The sequence below is a fragment of the Panicum virgatum genome, chromosome 1K (assembly GCF_016808335.1).
Source record: "Panicum virgatum strain AP13 chromosome 1K, P.virgatum_v5, whole genome shotgun sequence".
NCBI lineage: Eukaryota > Viridiplantae > Streptophyta > Magnoliopsida > Poales > Poaceae > Panicum > Panicum virgatum.
The window spans coordinates 43,332,878-43,346,209 of NC_053136.1; the positions used below are offsets into that span (position 1 = coordinate 43,332,878).

General features: G+C 42.8%; 2 protein-coding genes across 4 annotated transcripts; one reads left to right on the top strand and one right to left on the bottom strand.

Moving 5' to 3' along the window:
* Positions 1 to 436: 436 nt before the first annotated feature.
* LOC120710255 (RNA polymerase II C-terminal domain phosphatase-like 1) lies at positions 437 to 9,763 on the top strand. Of its 3 annotated transcripts, none has more exons than XM_039995903.1 (16): positions 438 to 1,171; positions 2,315 to 2,791; positions 3,286 to 3,496; positions 3,808 to 3,965; positions 4,041 to 4,111; positions 4,229 to 4,334; positions 4,404 to 4,490; positions 5,047 to 5,580; positions 5,668 to 5,734; positions 6,427 to 6,560; positions 6,637 to 6,690; positions 7,013 to 7,109; positions 7,343 to 7,548; positions 7,714 to 7,779; positions 8,355 to 8,428; positions 9,012 to 9,763. In XM_039995903.1, the coding sequence occupies exons 1-16, from the start codon at positions 890 to 892 to the stop codon at positions 9,112 to 9,114; spliced, it is 2,727 nt and encodes a 908-aa protein (XP_039851837.1). In that variant the 5' UTR covers positions 438 to 889; the 3' UTR covers positions 9,115 to 9,763. The 3 variants fall into 3 exon arrangements, with proteins under 3 accessions (XP_039851841.1, XP_039851837.1, XP_039851835.1); XM_039995901.1 differs by having other exon boundaries at positions 890 to 1,171; positions 7,630 to 7,779; XM_039995907.1 differs by lacking the exon at positions 8,355 to 8,428 and having other exon boundaries at positions 437 to 1,171; positions 9,012 to 9,131.
* Positions 9,764 to 10,146: 383 nt separating this feature from the next.
* On the bottom strand, positions 10,147 to 12,715 carry LOC120655585 (cold-responsive protein kinase 1-like). Its single transcript, XM_039933481.1, has 7 exons — positions 12,541 to 12,715; positions 12,163 to 12,278; positions 11,766 to 11,976; positions 11,432 to 11,663; positions 11,151 to 11,295; positions 10,892 to 11,064; positions 10,147 to 10,360 (listed from the first exon to the last, which is right to left on the bottom strand). The coding sequence occupies exons 1-7, from the start codon at positions 12,587 to 12,589 to the stop codon at positions 10,147 to 10,149; spliced, it is 1,140 nt and encodes a 379-aa protein (XP_039789415.1). The 5' UTR covers positions 12,590 to 12,715.
* Positions 12,716 to 13,332: the final 617 nt, after the last annotated feature.

The window sequence follows — 13,332 nt, forward strand, 5'->3', positions numbered from 1 at the left end:
CTACTATTTTATGACAGCTTAATTTCCTCGATCCTTTGGTACAAGGAATAACACTCATATCAGAAAACTCTCATGAATGGCTCCGTAATTTATTTGTCTCATAATCCTATAACAAAAATTTTGAAAGTAATGTGCGCAAGAAAAGGACGCCGATCTCTCTCCTTTGCTTGACACTGATTTGGACGGCCAGGTGGCCAACCATAGAAAACAGAGTAAAAGAGGTCAACTACCTCCCTGGCCCCACCACTCCACCAGGGACACACGTGACGTGCCACGAGGCCAGAACCAGACGCTTTCGGTGAGCAGAGAAAAAGAGACACGCAAATAAAGAAAAATCAAATTAAAATGCAAGAAATTTGTAATAATTGCTTGCCGATAATACCAACCCTCACCGGTACACCACTGCCCTCCCCCGCCACCTGCCAAAATAAATCCATCTGCTCTCCAACGCCGTATCGCAATCTGATCAAACGCAAGCCTCTCTCCCACCTCCAACTCTCTCTCTCTCTCTCTCTCCACACCGTCCACAACGCGTCCCCCATTGATGCGGTAGAGCACGAACTCCCCCTGGATCTGAACAAGCCACCCAGCGAATCCTCACCTGACGCACCAAATCTGGTCAGAAACGGTGAAGAATTCGAACACGGTCTTAAGAATCGTTCACTAAGGCCACACACGTCTATCTGCTTTCCCCTACCTGTTTTTGTGGTTTTTTTTTTCTCGTTTCGAACGATTCACAAGAACAGATCCGCAAGGGGGCTTGCAGATCCTGGAGATCTACCTGTGTGAGGCAGGCCCCTTGTTTTGGATGCCCAGAACGAACCCTTGACCTGAAGATCTGCTTGATCCGTTTGGGATCTGCTTGTTTTTTGTTGGATCTAGAGAGAATATGTTCAAGTCCATGGTTTATTACGGGAACACCTCAATCGGAGAGGTGGAGGTGTGGCCGAAGGGCGAGGCGAGCGCCGGCTTGGCCGTGGCGGCGTGGGCACGAGAAATCCGCGTTGACCGCCTTTCCCCGCCCAGCGAGCGGTGCCCGCCGCTCGCCGTCATGCACACGGTGGCCGTCGACGCCCGATGCCTCGTCATGGAGTCCAGGCCGCCCGCCGTCACCGACGTGGCGCCACAGCCGCTCGTTGCCATGCACGCCGCTTGCCTCAGGGACAACAAGGTATATACAGATTATTCCTGACATAAATAGAGATTCACATCCAGAGTCTAAAAAGAGGAACAACCTGGACACATGAAAGAATCTCTAATTTTACATGGACAGTTTTGATGGATGGGAAATTTTTTATTCGTACGAGACAAGTTTACAGGACCATAATTAATCCTTATTAGGCATTTATTAGTGCTGGAGTAATTTATTTAATTTTACTTGAACGATCACTGTGGACAAGGATTTTTGATAGGATGTGGACGGATGACTAAATATGCACTGAAATTTTGTCAGTGATGACACCGACTTGAATTTGCATGATTATCACAAAGTCTTATGTTATATGGACATGGACACATTTTTCAAGCTAATAGAGTTTTAGCATGACTTTACTGAGGCTAGTTGGAAGGACATCAGAAGAGGTTTAATTTTCGGAACTGGACAATCAGCCACTGGATGTCCTAATGATATGTACTGGTTCTTTGGAATTGAGGCACACTAGTCTGATGACGTGAAAATTTGGTATTCATATGATAATCGTGGACTTTGCATCATTGTCTTTAGCATTAGTTGACAATTATTAACATCGTATCATCACTTTACTTGAATCTAAATTTTGAATCCTGAATTCTGACAAGTTGAGGGAACTAATAAAACATAATCCGGAGCATCTCAATCTATCATGAAGTTATTGTTACTCTCAGGTGCTTCTTTGTATGGTTTGACTGAACTTAAGAACCTGTGCTACTGTTTTTCTCTACCATAATTTATTGGTAAATATGGTTTTTGGCAATACTGTAAAGTAGAATTTTTTGGTGCTTCGATATGGACATGTCCATATCCCATTAAACTCTGCTGCTTTAGAATTCAGGATATTCATAAGAATAAAATGACAATGGATTCCGGTTTTGCAGTGTTGAAGGTTTTACTCCTTTCTGCTGTTTTTTGGCACCCTTATATTTCGTATAAATATTTGTGAGAATTTAAGATCTGCCTTATATATTATTAGTTACCTCTTCGAGACGTAATGCTGTTTAAACACCCACCTTCAGCTGCCACTTAATCTTTGGTTTCTGCTAGTTCATTTTGGAAACTGTATTTATAATTTTATACTGTATACATTACCTTGAACCTTATAATTCCTTGCCCTTGCAGACCGCAGTTGTTCCTCTAGGAGATGAAGAATTGCATTTAGTTGCGATGACGTCCAGAAGAAACTTGACAAATCATGCATGTTTCTGGGGTTATAGATTGCCATTTGGCTTGTACAATTCTTGCTTGACCATGTTAAATCTTCGGTGCCTGGGTATTGTGTTTGACCTTGATGAGACATTGATTGTTGCCAATACATCACGGTCTTTTGAGGACAGAATTGATGCTCTTCAAAGAAAGCTGAGTAATGAAACAGATCCACAGCGTAGGAATGGTATGCTATCAGAGGTCAAGAGGTACCAAGATGATAAGTCCATACTAAAGCAATATATAGAAGGTGATCAGGTCTATGATGATGGGAACGTGTATAAAGCGCAACCTGAGGTTGTTCCACCATTGTCTGATAACCAGCAACCAATGACACGTCCAGTTATAAGATTACAAGATAAAAACATTATCTTGACAAGAATAAATCCTCTGGTATGTGTTAAATCGCTTGAACTTTATTTGGGGCTGTCCATGGCAGCATATCTTTATCAGCACATAGATTTATTATAACTGCATAGTGCGGTGTGCTTTCTGTTTGGATTTTCGTTGCACATCAGTACCCTAAGCGAATGTCATATTTGTACTACCTGGAACATGATAAACCTGCTTCTTTGCAGTATCGAACTCTGTCTCATAATTTTTTATAAGGCAAAAGATCCTAAAGGTCTTTATAAAAGCAAAAGCTCTTAGCGTCATGGAATTTGTCGTACTTTCGTACCTATCAGTTATAGAAATTATCAGTCAAACTATTTCATTTTGTGTTAGGCCTATGGACGAATGTATGAGGAGATTTGTATTCTTGCTTAGTAATAGCAGTTGTTTAGTATCTTACTAGATTTGGTCATCCAAGCTTACTGTTTGCACTTACTATTTTGGTTGCACAAAAATTACCAAAAGGCCAGACTGATCTGTACTGTTTTATGTAGATAAGGGATACAAGTGTTCTCGTCCGTTTAAGGCCAGCCTGGGAGGATCTTCGCAGTTACTTAATTGCAAGAGGGCGCAAGCGTTTTGAGGTCTATGTGTGTACAATGGCAGAGAGAGATTATGCTTTAGAAATGTGGAGATTGCTTGATCCAGATTCAAGATTGATTAATTCTGTTCAACTTCATGATCGAATGGTGTGTGTAAAATCTGGTATGCTATTTTTCTCATTTCTTGTAGGATGGTAGATGGGAATACTTGATTGATTCTATAGGTCGCAGCCCAGGTGCCCTAACCGTTTGACACCAGTTCTTATGACCTAAGTGTTGCACATATACATGAACCAACATTTCTGAACAAGTACAAATGAAGCATAGTGTAATTTGACCCCAAGTGTTGTCATAGTGAGAAGCTGACAAACTCTCAAAATTGCAGCTCAAATTTTAAATTTGCTTTGTGCACATTTTCTTTCTTTTTTTCCTAGTTCCGTCATACTGATGTTAATACAAAGTTACCATCGACAGGTTTGAAAAAGTCCTTGCTAAATGTTTTCCATGATGGTTCTTGCCATCCTGGAATGGCATTAGTAATTGATGATCGCCTAAAAGTTTGGGATGAGAAAGATCAATCTAGAGTTCATGTGGTTCCAGCATTCACTCCATATTATGCTCCTCAAGCAGAGGTGAAGTTCATAGCCTGTAGCCCTGTGCCACTACGAATATATCATATAGTCACTAACAAAGTTTTCACCTTCTAGGCAAATTGTCCTATACCAGTTCTGTGTGTCGCCAGAAATGTTGCATGCAATGTTAGGGGTAGTTTCTTCAAGTAAGATTGTTTTTTCTCTAATGCTTTTGTAGACTTTTGTGTGTATTTGTTTTTTGTAACATACCACAGTGAGTCCAGTAGATTTTTTTACATAGAATTGCTTGGCTCAATTGACAGAGACTTCGATGAAGGCCTCTTGCCGAGGATTAGTAATATTTCCTATGAGGATGAGGTAAATGATATCTCATCTGCTCCGGATGTTGGCAACTATTTGATAACAGAGGTAAGTTCGGAACGTTTGTTGCTTCTGTGTTCGCTTCTCAGTAAATAACAGTTCTTTTCATCTTTGTAGGATGATAATGTTGCAGCAGTGAATGGGAATAGAGATGCACTGCCTTTTGATGGTATGGCAGATGCTGAGGTTGAGCGGAGAATGAAGGTTTGTTCTTTTCATGACTCAAATTTTGGTTTTCTTTTCCTGAAGTCATCGATTTTGCAAACAAAAAGACATCCAATAATAATCTGTGGCAGCTATTGGCACAATTTCTGAAAAAAATGTGTTATATATTTACTAAATCATTTGACAGAAATTTTAGTTTGCAGAATATCTTATATCGTAGCAGCACAAATCACATATGTCCATAACAAACAGTTATCAAGAAAACTTTTCACTTTCAGTTCAACAAAGATTCTAACATTGCCTAAAAATACAAAAACAGTTCATACTAAGATGTATTTGTTCCATAACTAAGCTGTATAGATATCTGTTTGTTAAAATTATGATTTGATGTCTGTTTTGAGTAATTTGTTTATTTGAAACACATGAGTACATGACAACATGAAGAATTTTTCTAGTGAGATGCTGACATTTTTTGAGTCATTTAATTTTGTACAAAATTAACTCCCAATGTGTCATTATGTACCCTTATTTTTTTTAGTTCTTTATGCCCCCATTTATTCTCTTATATCTATCTTAAATTCTTAACAACTTCCAGGAAGCATCAGGCAATTCTCAAGGATTCCATCCAACAGTGGCGAGCTTTGTCATGCCAGTGGTCCCTGCCCAGAATTTAGTTCCGTCTTCAGTTGCGCCAGTTGCCCCACCCCTTGGCATGACGCCACCTCCATTCAACCAACCAGTTGTTCAACCAGGTTTTTCAGATCCACTGCAAGGTTCTCCAGCTAGAGAAGAGGGTGAAGTTCCTGAGTCTGAGTTGGATCCGGACACAAGGAGAAGGCTTCTCATATTACAGCATGGTCAAGACACAAGAGATCCTACACCTCCACTCCCAGCAATACCACCAGTGCAAGTCCCAGTTCCACCAGTGCAACCTCATGGCAATTGGTTTCCCACAGAGGATGGTATTAATCCAAGTAATCTGAATAGAGGTTCAGCAGGTTTCACTGGACAATCTGATTCTATGTTCTATGAGAAAAATCAGCCACCTCATCCTTCATTCTTTCATGGTGGCGATAGTCCTATGTCCTCTGATAGATTTAGCTATCAGAACCAGAGGTTTTCCACTCAGGTAGGTGAATTGAATAATTTTTTTTGAGTCTGTTTGCTTTGCTAAGTATCCATGTAGACACTTAATGACAACATTCGATTGATGTAGCTACCACATACTGAGGATCACCACATGCTTCAGAACCATGGACCTCCAAAATACATAGCCTTTTCTGGTATGTTTTATCAATTTACACCCCAACCCTCTTGAGTTTTACTGTTCATGTTGAGAGGGCACTTTTCTTGTCCTCCCTTTTCATGTGTTACCACACCTATGCTTGCTAAAAAGATGTTAGGTATAAGTTTGGTCAGTAGCCGTAGTTTAATTGGTTTGACCTGATTGGTCATTTTGGGTTTATCTCTACTACTTAATGTGATGATCAAACATACAATTCATATTCTGGAACGTCTATAGTATGGCTGAATGTCGGGAATTTACTTTCAATATTCCTTTTCTCGTCATCGCTGCCACTGCATGCTACCGGGCACAGCTCATACTTCCCATTGTACCTATACTTTTTTCATTCTCTATATGGTTGTCTCTTCAACACATGATTCACCTCGTTGGATCTTTGGGCATCATAAAAATTTAGCAGCTATGGCCTTGATAAACAAGGAGAAACTTCTTGCAATTGTTGTAATTATCCTGCTGCTAGATATGACAAGCAATATGCAGATGATTTTGTGATGAATTGCTGCATTAATGTGGAATAATTAATTATTCCACATAAGGACCCACTAATGCTGGCATAATTAAGGAAGCTAGTAATTCGATAGACCAACAATTTCACTTTTATTGAGCATAGCTGGGTAAAAATATGATGTTCTTTTAGCATGGATTATGCTTAAGTTTGTTTATGCCATGAAGGTGAGGAGCTATCAGCTCGGCATGTTCCCTCAAGGCAGAGAAACAACCAGTTAGAATCAGGAAGACACTTTGCACAATATGCAGGGACCTCTGCTGGCATACTAGAGGGAATTGCGCTGAAGTGTGGATCTAAGGTAGTGGGTAGCATTCAATACTTATGGATCGGAAGAATTGTCTTTAATCTTGGTTGACATTTCCTTTTGTGTTTAGGTGGAGTACAGGTCAACATTATGTGATACTGCAGATCTACAGTTCTCTATTGAGGTAGATTAGAATCTCTTCTCTTAATTGGTTTCATCATATCAGCAACTTCATCTAACAAGGAAGTCCATCGCTAGAATAATTGGAAGTTGTGAAAGATGTGTAGAAATAACTATTTTTGATAAAATTTCCTACACTGCAATATACCTCAATATAATTCACAGAGGAGATTCACAAATCTGACCGACAACTGAAATTTACTTTGGTATCTGACTTTCCATTGTCTATTTGAAGGAAAACTTCTCTGAACTATCATCTGCCTGCCATAACTAACTGTACTTTATTTCCCTCCCTTCCTCGCTCTGTTTTTTCATACCTCATCCAGGTTTGGATTGTTGGGGAAAAGATAGGTGAAGGAATTGGTAGGACAAGGAGAGAAGCGCAGCGGCAAGCTGCAGAAATGTCATTAAGAAACTTGGCCGGTAAGTTTTATCTCATCTTATTTATGTCATTGGTGTTGTGCAGCCAATTGAGTTTCATCTCCAATAGTGGCTTGGTTTCAACTTTAGTTCTTTGACAACTAGGTAGAGCTTGTTTTCATTTTATATATGGCAAACAAGGCAAATTGTTGGCATTCTTGTGTTTTGCTCATTGCTAAAACATTTTTATGCAGTAGTCTATTTTATTGAGTTTGACATAGTAAATTTTCCTGCAGATAAATACCTGTCATCTGATCCAAATAAGATGACTGATCTGAAAGAAAATGGTTTTGGTACCAACCGCAACTATGTTGGATACTCTGGAAATACGAGGGATGGGATGTTGCCAGTTTCAAGTACTTCTGAGGAATCTCGCTTTATGAAAATGGAGGATAATAACTCCCAAAAAACAGGAGGTTCTGTTGCTGCTCTCAAGGAACTTGTAAGTACCTGGTCAATTATTAGTTGTTTGACTTGATCTTTTATAACACAAATGAATGATATATATGAAAACACATTTCAGTGCACGATTGAGGGATACAGCTTAAATTTTCAAGCTCGTCCATCTCCTCCAGATGGCTCACTCAGGAAAGAATCTTATGCTCAGGTAGAAGTTGGTGGACAAATTCTAGGCAAAGGAGTTGCGCTAACATGGGAAGAGGCAAAACTCCAGGTATAAGCAGTTTCATAATGAATAAATCAATTTGTTTTCCATTTGTTAGTTTAGTTTCTGTGCCCTAAGAAAGTCTGGATTCATCTCGTTAGTCAAAAGGTTAAGTAACATGGAAAAAGGTGGTTCATTGTTATTCCTTTGAAGGTTAAGTGGCACGGCAAAAGGTGGTTCATTGTCATTCCCACATGGCAAAAGTTTTGTAACACGTGATTTTGTTATCAATGGGACTAAGAGATTAGCCTGGTAGACAAATTGGTTAGGTTAAGGGCTCAGATCATTAAAAGTGGTTCGATTGAACAAGTTCAATAGTTTGTGAGATCAATCAAACCATCTTCTAGATTTTCGGAAGGCCAATTTCTCAAATATTGCATTTTTAGTGGCCACTCTAGCTTGGATATTTTACTGTCTAGGAATGTATTTTGTAGTAGAAACAATATATTCTATTTGTATGTGAGGTTTTAATCTATAATGGGCTTTCCTTGATTGGATACAGTAATTTGTTTTTTCTAGATTGGATATAGCTTAGATGTCATGTTTCTGCCTTGAATTTTATATATATATTTTTCACTTCGCAGGCTGCTGATGAGGCCATTGTAACTTTAAGATCCATGCTAGGTCAACTCGGTCATAAACGGTCTGGTTCTCCAAGGTGATTATTTGTTGGCCTTTGGGTATTTGCATATCTGATATCTTTTGGTGTTAATACCAAAAAAGACCTATCGTGGCTGGACTTCTGTATTGAATGGAATGGCAAGATGTTTCTTGGTTCCAACCTTTTTGTTTGCTAGCCAGTAGGTCTAAGTCCATATTCATTAAATTTTTTATTGGTTCCATATAACAAAGTGGTGATCAATGGTCAAATTTGATAGGGAAGGAGGTGAGCCATGTAGTAAAGTGGTGGTCAATGGTCCAATTTGGTAGGTGAGGACACAGTGCTGTGCTTGGTGATAGTCTGGACTGCCCCTGGTTCTACGTTATTTCAGATTAGGAAGAGTGTACCATGGAAAAATCGTGGTGTCTTAGCAGGGTTGGGTCATGTATGTAAAATGTCATCTCATGTTCCAGTCACCATTTGACATCAATTTTTTTTTCGGGTTCAGATTGTAGTTTTGCAGCTTTTGGTATTAATGTCACTGCGTCAGATTAGATTTGATCATTGTCTTTGTAGTGTTCCTATTATAAATTCTATTTCAGTATGATTTAAATGACCATATAATTGCCATTTACCACAGGTCATTGGTACCAAATTTTAATAAGCGCTTCAAGCCAGATTTTCCAAGGGTGCAGAGGGTTCCTTATGGAACATACTCCAGGATCGAAGGCCATGTTCCCTGAGAGTTTCGCATAAATGATGTGCCTGGGCACTGGACTTCTGAACTGGATAAGACTATGAGCTATCAGCTCCAGACAGATGGTTATGGGAGCGCCAAGAAAATTGAAGTATTTATGGTGGCGATGACTTCCTGCAGTATTTATGTTGGCGATGACTTGATAGCACGGAGTCGCACCATGTTGGTGTAATCCTTGTGGATCTGGAAATTTGAAGCTTGAACTGGGAGTTGATGCAGCACCAATTCATTTTGGTGATCGAAGAGGAGCTGTAGCTGGTGGACATTTTCTCTCTCAGGAAAATCTGGCCTATTGGGTGCTGATCCACTCATCCTATGCGATGCATTTGCGACCAAGGCAATCATAAGTGAAAGTGAAATATCAGGCGAAAGTTGGTACCCAGGCACCCAGCGACCTGCATACTCGGGGTCCTAGCTGTAGATTGACAGGTTTAGTATTAGTTTCTCAGGCTAGGTTGCGCAGAACTGCTCGGTTTAATAGAATCGCTAGTATATGTTGATGTAGTCAGTCTTTGTAACTGTAGGCAGCCAATCTTTGTAGCGGTTGATGAATACAGTGGCTGACAAGACTCATTGTATGTTGTAGGCATCGGTGTAATATATGGTTTGACCCCCTTTGCGAGATTGGGAGTGTACGCCCGTAATTCTTTTGGCCCTTTTGCATCCACATCGCTCCATTTTTGCGGCGTGCGTTCGATCTCGATCTCACGAGTTGGATTGCACTAATATTCAGTTTGGGTCCTCTCGATTTCACGAGTTGATTGCAGTAATATTCAGGATGGATCCTGATTGAACTCCACATCCGATTCCAGTTGCACTCCAAATGTGAGGTAGAAAAAGCCGGTTTCTGCTGGTGAAGGAGAAGCTATACCGTCTGGGTGAAAAAGCTGCTTCGTCGGTATCGCTCTCTGTTTGCAAGTGATCTATCTCTCAAGTATCGCTATCACACAAGGAATTTTTCCTAATTGTTAACGCGGACCTGACGAGTGGCAACAGCCGCCGGCTTCGGTGCTACAGACTACAGTGTGCCTGAGGCAGCTAGGAAGCTGCCTACCTCGGAGCAACCTCGCTGTACGTGAACGAGGCAGAGCACACGGCCGGCTCCTCCTCCGCGGGCGGCGGCGGCGGCGGCCACCTCGCCTTCGCCGACGTTTGCACGAGTGCGCTCGGGCCGTCCGGGGCCGCGCGGTGCTCGCGGGCGCATCATCGCCGCCTCGTGCTCGTGCAGCGCGCAGGGTTTTATTTCCCGACCGGTAACTGATAACTGTCGGGCTCCGGTTCCGATTTACCGGATCGGTTTGACCGGTTACCGGTCGGAACCGGTTGAATTCAAATCCAAATTCAAATAAATTCAAAAGCTCTCGGGCAACAGGTTCCGACCGGTTTACCGGTCGGTTTTACCGGTTTGAATTCAAATCCAAATTCAAAAGCTCTCGTGCAACTGGTTTACCGGGGGGTTTGACCGGTTTACCGACCGATTTGACCGGTTTACCGGCTGGTTTAACCGGTTTGACTGGTGGGCCTTAATGGGCCGGCCCATTTTTTTTCTTTTTCTTTTTTGATTTAACTTTAAATCCCCGCAAACTATACTAAATGAACGAATTTTTGAGAAAATTTGATACCATTAGATTCATCGCAACTTGAAGTATTTTTTAGAAATTTTTCATTTTTTGAATTTAAATTTAAATTTTGAATTTTGGTCGGTTGGGTACCGGCCGAAACCGGAACGGTCCGGTTCCCACCGGTAAGGTTAACCCTGCGCGACGGGCCGCGACAGGAGGGCCACCACCTGGCCCATGGTGGGGCGGCTGCTGGGCGCCGCCTGCGTGCAGGCCAGCCCCACCCTGAGGTACCGCAGCGCCTCCTCCTCCGGGTAGCCCTCCATGCGCGCGTCCACCATGTCCAGCAGGCTGCCCTGCTGGTGCAGCACCCACGCCTGCAACCCGCAGGAAATTGAAGATGACGACGCGAGGCGAGAGGAAGGAGCTAGACCGGCAGGAAGGAGAATTGATCTCGTCTCACCTCTCGCACCAGGAACATGTCTGAGCGGATCGTCTGCGAGATCCTCCTCCCGCTGATGATCTCGAGGACAAGCACCCCGAAGCTGTACACGTCGGCCTTCTTGGTCAGCTGCCCGTGCACAAAATACTCAGGCGCCAAGTACCCGCTGCAGAGAGCCAGACAGATGTCAGGAACAAATGTTTTCAGATTCTTCAGAACTTCATTAAGGCTTCTTAATAAGATTCTATTTCTCAGAAGGAAAAAAAGAGAGCTTAATTAGTAATCTTCAGCACTGCTTTTACCACGTTCCGACCACGCCTGTGCTGATGTGCGTAACATTGTCCGGAAACAGCTTTGCCAGCCCAAAATCTCCGATTTTCGGCCTGTAGTCTCTGTCGAGAAGGACGTTGCTGGCTTTGATGTCTCTGTGCACGATGTTCGGCTCGTGCTCCTCGTGCAGATAGCTCAGCCCCTTGGCAGTGCCCACGCAGATGTCCGCCCTCGTGCTCCAAGTCAGGCGCGTCGCTCCGTTCCCTGAACCCAAGAGACTAAAACAATAAGCACGTGCGATCAAGAGGAACGCATTCCAGCTTCAAGTAGATGTCAGATGAGGGAGTAGATTGATGGTTCAGTTACCCTGCAACACATGATCAAGGCTGTTGTTCTCGAGGTATTCGTAGATGAGGATTCTGTTCTTCCTCTGGATGCAGCAGCCCAGCAGCCTGACGAGGTTCGCGTGCTTGGCTTCAGAAATGCTCTCGATTTCAGCTAGGAATTCCTTGATCCCCTGCTCGGATTCAGAACACAAAACCTTTGCAGCAAATGCGGTGCCATCTCCCCATACTCCCTGTGTTACAAAAACATCTACACGGTTTCATCTAAGAATCTCTCGCTCTTGCTTTCTTTCTTTCTTTAAAAGAAAAGGGAATCTCTCACGCGAGGGAGGATCTGCTTGCAGTTGAGATTAGCAAAGAATTTTCTTAAAAAAAAGATTAGCAAGGAATCAACGCATAAAATATCTTGGACGCAGTACCTTGTACACAGTTCCAAAGCCACCTCGGCCCAGCTTGTTACTCCGGTCGAAGTTGTTCGTTGCCGCTCTGATCTCCTTGTACGAGAACAACCGGAGGTTCTCCAAGTTGCGAAGCCCTGTTTCATGATAAAACAAGACAGCAATCCTAGTCAGCTGTGGACGACTAGCCCTTCAAACGAGCTAGTTGATGAAACTTAAAAGTTCTCAACGCCATGATTTGGATTCTGCAACATCGTTGTCGGAAGATGTAAAAAAAAAGACAAGAGAAAACATTGGCAGAAAACTATGCCAATTCATGTCCAGTAAAAAAGCATGAGAACTAGTACTACTAGTAAGCAGAACATGGAGAGAAGCATCGATCGGGAGACGGTCGGTTACCTCTGAAGTCTTCCTCGGATCTGCAGAGGCATCCCCTCAGCAGCGCCATCGTCAGGCTAGAGCAGCTCGCGCGCCGGGGAAGATGGGATTGGTTGGCGTCTTGGCGAGCTAGCAGCCGGGAGGCATTAAATTCGCCATGGCGGCTGGGAGCGAGAGGAAAGAGCCGTTCCGCCGCGGACGAGGCTCCGCTGCAGTTACGTCCCCCGCAGTTGAGTCACTGCGTGTGGGGCCTGCACGCAGTGGGGCCCACGTGGCAGTGACCCAACTGCAGGGGACATTACTGCAGCGGATTCGGTTCCGCCGCCTAGCCTTCGCGCCGGCCGCCGAGCTCGTCTTTATGGCGCCAACGCCGAAGAGCGTAGTGGTGGGGACCTGTCCCCTGAGTCTAGCTCCGACGGTGCCCCCATCCCTCCCCCCACCCCATATCGGGGTTGGGGAAATCCTCCCCTATAGCTCCCCCTATATATGGGGAGTTGAAACTCCCCACAAATATAGGGTGAGTTCCAACTCCTCCTATATCTCTAATCACACTGTTTCTTTACGATATTAATTTTGTTTGAGCCCCGTAACATGATGATAATGTGTATTATGACAGTACAAATACTGTATGATTTTTTAAAATTAAAAAACATTAAATAAATAATTAGTTAATGAGTGATAGTATATAGGGGGAATAGATATGGGGGAATGGTTGGAGAGAAAGAGTTATATGGGAGAAATCTTTTGGAGGGAGGTAGTAAAATATAGTAAATAGTATGTTTGGGGGGTTAGATGGGGGAATGGTTGGAGATA

What these genes read in the sequence shown, in the direction of transcription:
- LOC120710255 (XM_039995901.1), top strand. Translation starts at nt 890, where the DNA reads ATGTTCAAGTCCATGGTTTATTACGGGAACACCTCAATCGGAGAGGTG. An exon ending in ATTATGCTCCTCAAGCAGAG is followed by an intron (nt 3,966 to 4,040) that starts GTGAAGTTCATA and finishes TTCACCTTCTAG; the next exon opens with GCAAATTGTCCTATACCAGT. An exon ending in ATCTACAGTTCTCTATTGAG is followed by an intron (nt 6,691 to 7,012) that starts GTAGATTAGAAT and finishes TACCTCATCCAG; the next exon opens with GTTTGGATTGTTGGGGAAAA.
- LOC120655585 (XM_039933481.1), bottom strand. Translation starts at nt 12,589, where the DNA reads ATGGCGCTGCTGAGGGGATGCCTCTGCAGATCCGAGGAAGACTTCAGA. An exon ending in ATCCGAGGAAGACTTCAGAG is followed by an intron (nt 12,279 to 12,540) that starts GTAACCGACCGT and finishes ATCATGAAACAG; the next exon opens with GGCTTCGCAACTTGGAGAAC. An exon ending in ACAGGCGTGGTCGGAACGTG is followed by an intron (nt 11,296 to 11,431) that starts GTAAAAGCAGTG and finishes GGCTCTCTGCAG; the next exon opens with CGGGTACTTGGCGCCTGAGT.